At 46.0% G+C, this 5,160-nt stretch overlaps 1 protein-coding gene across 2 annotated transcripts in view; it reads right to left on the bottom strand.

Moving 5' to 3' along the window:
• Positions 1–4,432, bottom strand: part of ATP6V1E1 (ATPase, H+ transporting, lysosomal 31kDa, V1 subunit E1) — a 56,723-nt gene extending 52,291 nt beyond the window's left edge. The window contains exon 1 of one of the 2 annotated variants that reach the window (XM_014529924.1): positions 4,268–4,432. In XM_014529924.1, the coding sequence (XP_014385410.1) occupies positions 4,268–4,300 (33 nt within the window). In that variant the 5' untranslated portion in view covers positions 4,301–4,432. The remainder of the gene's footprint in view (positions 1–4,267) is intronic. The other variant, XM_005882195.2, reaches the window with a different exon arrangement.
• Positions 4,433–5,160: the final 728 nt, after the last annotated feature.

Raw genomic sequence — 5,160 nt, 5'->3', positions numbered from 1 at the left:
GGCCCTGCTCTGTGTGTGACAGGGTGCGGCACCCCAACCCCCCCTCCACGGGCCCTGCTCTGTGTGTGACAGGGTGCGGCACCCCAACCCCCCCTCCACGGGCCCTGCTCTGTGTGTGACAGGGTGCGGCACCCCAACCCCCCCTCCACGGGCCCTGCTCTGTGTGTGACAGGGTGCGGCACCCCAACCCCCCCTCCACGGGCCCTGCTCTGTGTGTGACAGGGTAGAGCCATAACCTCTCCATCAGCCCTGCCCCGAGTGTGACAGTGGTGGCGCCCCAACCCCCTGATCGGCCCTGCTCTGTGCGTGACAGGGGGCAGCGCCCAACCCCCTGATTGGCCCTGCTCTGTGCGTGACAGGGGGTGGCACCGCAACCTCCCCATCGACCCTGCCTTGAGTGTGACAGGGGGCGGTGCCCCAACCCCCCAATCGGCCCTACCCTGAGCGTGACTGAGGGTGGCATTGCAACCTCCCGATCCGCCCTGCTCTGTGCATGACGGGGCGGTGCCCCAACTCCCCAATCGGCCCTGCTCTGAGCCTGACCAGGGGCTGCACTTAGGGATTGGGCCTGCCCTCTGCCACCCGGGAGCAGGCCTAAGCCAGCAGGTCATTATCTGCCGAGGGGTCCCAGGCTGCGAGAGGGCACAGGCCGGGCTGGGGGACCCCCTTCCCCCCGCCCCCCGAGTGCACAAATTTTTGTGCACCGGGCCTCTAGTAATAATAATAAAAATGAAGCTTCTCCTAAGAAAATAAAAGAGCTAATAAAAGAGAGGTTCCAGTGTGGAATCGTTATTCAGAACATCCATTATACAAGGTATTCACACAAATCACAGTACACTGAAATTGGTCCCTAGGAAATACCTTTTAGAGAAAATGTGCCATTGAATTTTTTAGGATAAAATCAAGTTTTTGTAATTTTTTATTTAAAAATACATAACTGCAACAAAATCCTGGAAATGCAGATATTTTCCTCTGAACTGGCATGTTGAAAATGAGTGAATTATAGTTTTATAATTAAATGTAACATTAAAAGGACACTGTTGAAAACTACAGGCCATAGCTAAGTATTTCGAAAGAGAACATTAGATATTTCATTGAAAATCAAACTTTATGAAGTGATATAAATGCTTAGGGAAACATATTATACTAGAGGCCCGGTGCACAAAATTAGTGCGGGGGGGGGGGAGGTTGTCCCTCAGCCTGGCCTGCACCCTCTCGCAATCCGGGACCTCTCAGGGGATATCTTACTGCCGCAGTCGCACATCTCTTGCAATCCGGGACCGCTGGCTCCTAACCGCTCGCCTGCCTGATCGCCCCTAACTGCTCACCTGCCTGCCTGATCTCCCCTAACTGCTCGCCTGCCTGCCTGGTCACCCCTTACCACTCGCCTGCCTGCCTGATCGCCCCTAAACGCCTCTGCCTGCCTGCCTGATCACCCCTAACTGCCTCTGCCTTCCTGCCTGATCACTCCTTACTGCTCGCCTGCCTGCTTGATCGCCCCTTACTGCTCGCCTGCCTGCCTGATCGCCCCTAACCGCCTCTGTCTCGGCCCCCGCCATGGCGGCTTCGTCCAGAAGGTCGTTTGGCTGTCCAGTCTAATTAGCATATTACACTTTATTATTATTGATTTTACTTCTCTTTGACCTTGATGAACATTTTGGTCTTACCATAACTATTTGAGAATGCCATATTTTGACAAGTTGATCGGTTTTCCTCCTATGTGAAATGAAACTATTAAATTAGAATTATTCGATTAAATTGATGTTTAGTCCCCAAAACATATAAATTGGTCAAAAGATTACAGTGTGTGGCCCTGGCCAGGTAGCTCAGTTGGTTAGAGCATCTTCCAGATATGCCAAAGTCGGAGGTTCAATCCCTGTTCAGGCCACATACAAGAATCAACCAATGAATGCATATATAACAACAAATTGATGTCTCTCCACCGCCCCCCCCCCCCGTCCCCTCCCTTTCTCTCTCTAAAATCAATGGAAAAAAAATTTTTTTAAGTAACACAATACTTGTAAAATCTCAAGGTTTGAAATATTCAGGGCACCTAATCCAGAGTTAAATGTATAGAAAATCTCTGTGACTTTGCAAAAAGGATTAGCCCCCTATAAATCTGTGTGTGTGGTTGTGGTGAGAATGGTAGTTCCCCTAGTTCAGTTTGAAGCCTCAAGTGAACTCAGTCTGGAATTTTAAAAATAGTTTAACTAAATATGGTAATCAAATCAGATGTTTATAAATACTACAAGGCATATTTGGCCTCTGTGGGTGAAAACCCTGATTCAAACCTGCATTATCTGCCTATACCACTCAAGCTGAACTATTTGCTACCAGATCTGACAGCCTAGAGCAAAACAACACTATTTTAACCGAGGTCAGAGAAGCCTGTTTACAGTCAACATGATCATATTTTCTCCTTAAGAGTCCAACAAGAGAAACAGTCAATCCCTTAAGGACATTTAACTCCACCCCAAAGGCAGAAAAACCTGACCTTTAAAAAATACTTTCTTCTTCCAGCTAACCCAGTAATTTAATTTTTTGGAGTCAAATAGATTCCTTTGAAAATCTGATGAAATAAAGGCCCATACTCCCCAGACAGAAAAGCAAATATATACAAGTACTTTTTAAAGATTTTTAATTGATTTTGAGAGAGAGGAAGGGAAAGGGAGAGAAATACCACCGGAGATCAAGCATGCAACCTGGGCATGTGCCCAGATCAGGAATGGAACTGGCAACCTTTCAGTACACGGGGTGACGCCCAACCAATGAGCCATACTGGCCAGGGCAATATACAAGTATTTTATACAATGGGAAAGTAGTAAGGGAATCTAGAGTTTATTAAGCACTACTATGTGCTTAGTGTTTGGCCTATTCACAGCTGAAAAAACAGGAAACAGAACACACTGCCCTACAGGAGGTTATATGTGCCAGGGATACAGGCAGATTTCTTCATTCTTTCAATTTTACAGAAAGAAAAAATGGTTTTGACCTAGATTCCAAGAAAATAAACTGCTTTACCTTTATATTTTTCCTGTGAAAGCCTTAGTCTTCAGTATAACAAGGTGGGGGGAGGAAGATAAAGGAACAAGAGTAAGAAGAGAATCAGTACTAATGACTGGACTTACTAGAGTATCTGGAGGGCATTGTACTTTTCCACTATATCAAGTTTTCCTACAGTAAAAATTAAAGCAGCAGTGATAAATGTTCAAAAAGCTCACTGTTCTGTAAGAATATTGAAAGATTTCTTGAAATTCTCCACAGATGCTATTTTTGTCACCCCTTTTTATTTTGTGATTAGCACAAGAACCACTGAAATGAAAAAACAATCCACTCTTCTTAGTGCATATTAGGTTAAGAATAAAATGCAAAGGTATTTTCAAGGAAATGGAAAAATCGAAGGAAAAAAAGCATCATATTGCTCATCTAAGACTATTCATAAGCCAGTGAGCTTTAGTCAGGGAATTTTCCTACTATGTACTTCAAAAAGAAGTAGACTTAGTTCTCTAAATTATACAGAGATTAAATTGCAGCCTCAAGCTTCCTTTTCTGAAAAACCTATTGGCAATATGATTCTTAAATGCAAGGACCCTAATTTCAGAGTATCTATTGGCAGGACAATCGGAAACCATTTTTTTCTCTCATGTTATAAGCCTTTAGATGCCACAATATTCTCCTGAGAGACTTTTGCACTCCTTACTGCCTACAAACTTGAAGGTATGGCTCGACAAACATTAATGTGCAGACTGATGGGAGATCAACCACACAACTCATTGTGACAGGAGACTCCTCCAAAATGAAAATGAACAGTTCATGAAAACGAACGACCTCAAAAAAGTGGAAGCCGCTCTCTCCCCTCAGCACCCTTTTCTTTCGCGTATTGTAAACCCTTCCATCAGAGTTAAAAACCAAGTGAAAAGGGTATTTTCAACCCTTGCATTCAATTTGCGTTTCAATCCTTGTTTTCAACTCTCTGCTCTACCAAGAACAGCAAATACCATGGTTAAATAGGGAGAGACGAAGCAAGACCCAAAGAACGTTCGAGGAGGCGCCCGCAAAACTCAAGCAGAAGTCACGAGTTCCGAGGTTATTCCCGGATTAGCCAGACTCCCTCCCGCAGACAAACCACCAGGACACCGGACCTTGGGGCAAAGGACGCTCCTTCTGCATCTGGGCTGACAAGGCCGCGCCTTCCCTGAGCCGGGCTCCAGACCATCACCCCGGGACCGGTTCCGCAACTTCGCGAGGCCCAACCCCAGCCCCTCACCTGCTTTTGCACGTCAGCATCGCTGAGGGCCATAGTGAAAGCGATGCTAGGCCGGTGGGCAACTAGCTCGAGCTTAGGCCTGAAGAGGATGGTGGAGAAAAGGGAAGAAAACCCTGCGCAGGTTCCTCTTCCCTTTGCTTTGTAATCCCAGGTTCCGGTTCCTGTCAAGTGACCGCGCAGCCGAGACACGTGAGCCTTCTCAGCCAGTAGGAAAAGAGCAGGCCTCCGAAAGTCCCGCCCCTGCCCCCCTCCATAGCAAGGCACTTGACAGGGGCGCGGCCTGTGCTCTTAACATTTGCGGGTAATTTCTCCGTGCTGTTTTCCTCAACAGCTTTCATATCAATGAAAGAGAGGGAAGATCAGGAATTCTGGCATCTGAAGTTAGTGAAGTTGTGTGAATTTCTCCAGCCTTACAGCCCTTGCAGTTTTTTATAAACATTTTAAATATTTTGCCCTAGACGGTTTGGCTCAGTTCATAGAGCATCCTCCTGCGGACTGAAGGGTCACCTGGTTGATTCTGGTCAAGGGCACATGCCTGGGCTGCCGGCTCCATCCCCAGTGGGGGGCATGCAGGAAGCAGCCGATCAATGATTCTCTCTCTTCATTGATGTTTCTATCTCTCTATCCCTCTCCCTTCCTCTCTGAAATCAATAAAAAAATACTTTTAAAAAGTTTAAATATTTTATTTATACAAAAACATAATTTAGTATTTTACTTTCTTGGTCTTAATGAAAGGAAACTCGATAATACTTATTCATAATTTTTTTGTTGTTGTTAATCCTCACCCAAGGATATTTTTCCATTGATTTTTAGAGAGAGTGGAAGGAGGGGGAGAGACACAGGATAGAAGCCTCAATTGGTTGCCTTTGCATGCTCCCCACCAGGGCCAGGGA

Source organism: Myotis brandtii, unplaced genomic scaffold (assembly GCF_000412655.1).
Source record: "Myotis brandtii unplaced genomic scaffold, ASM41265v1 scaffold7, whole genome shotgun sequence".
NCBI classification, from domain to species: domain Eukaryota; kingdom Metazoa; phylum Chordata; class Mammalia; order Chiroptera; family Vespertilionidae; genus Myotis; species Myotis brandtii.
This window is presented reverse-complemented; position numbering and strand designations above follow the sequence as displayed.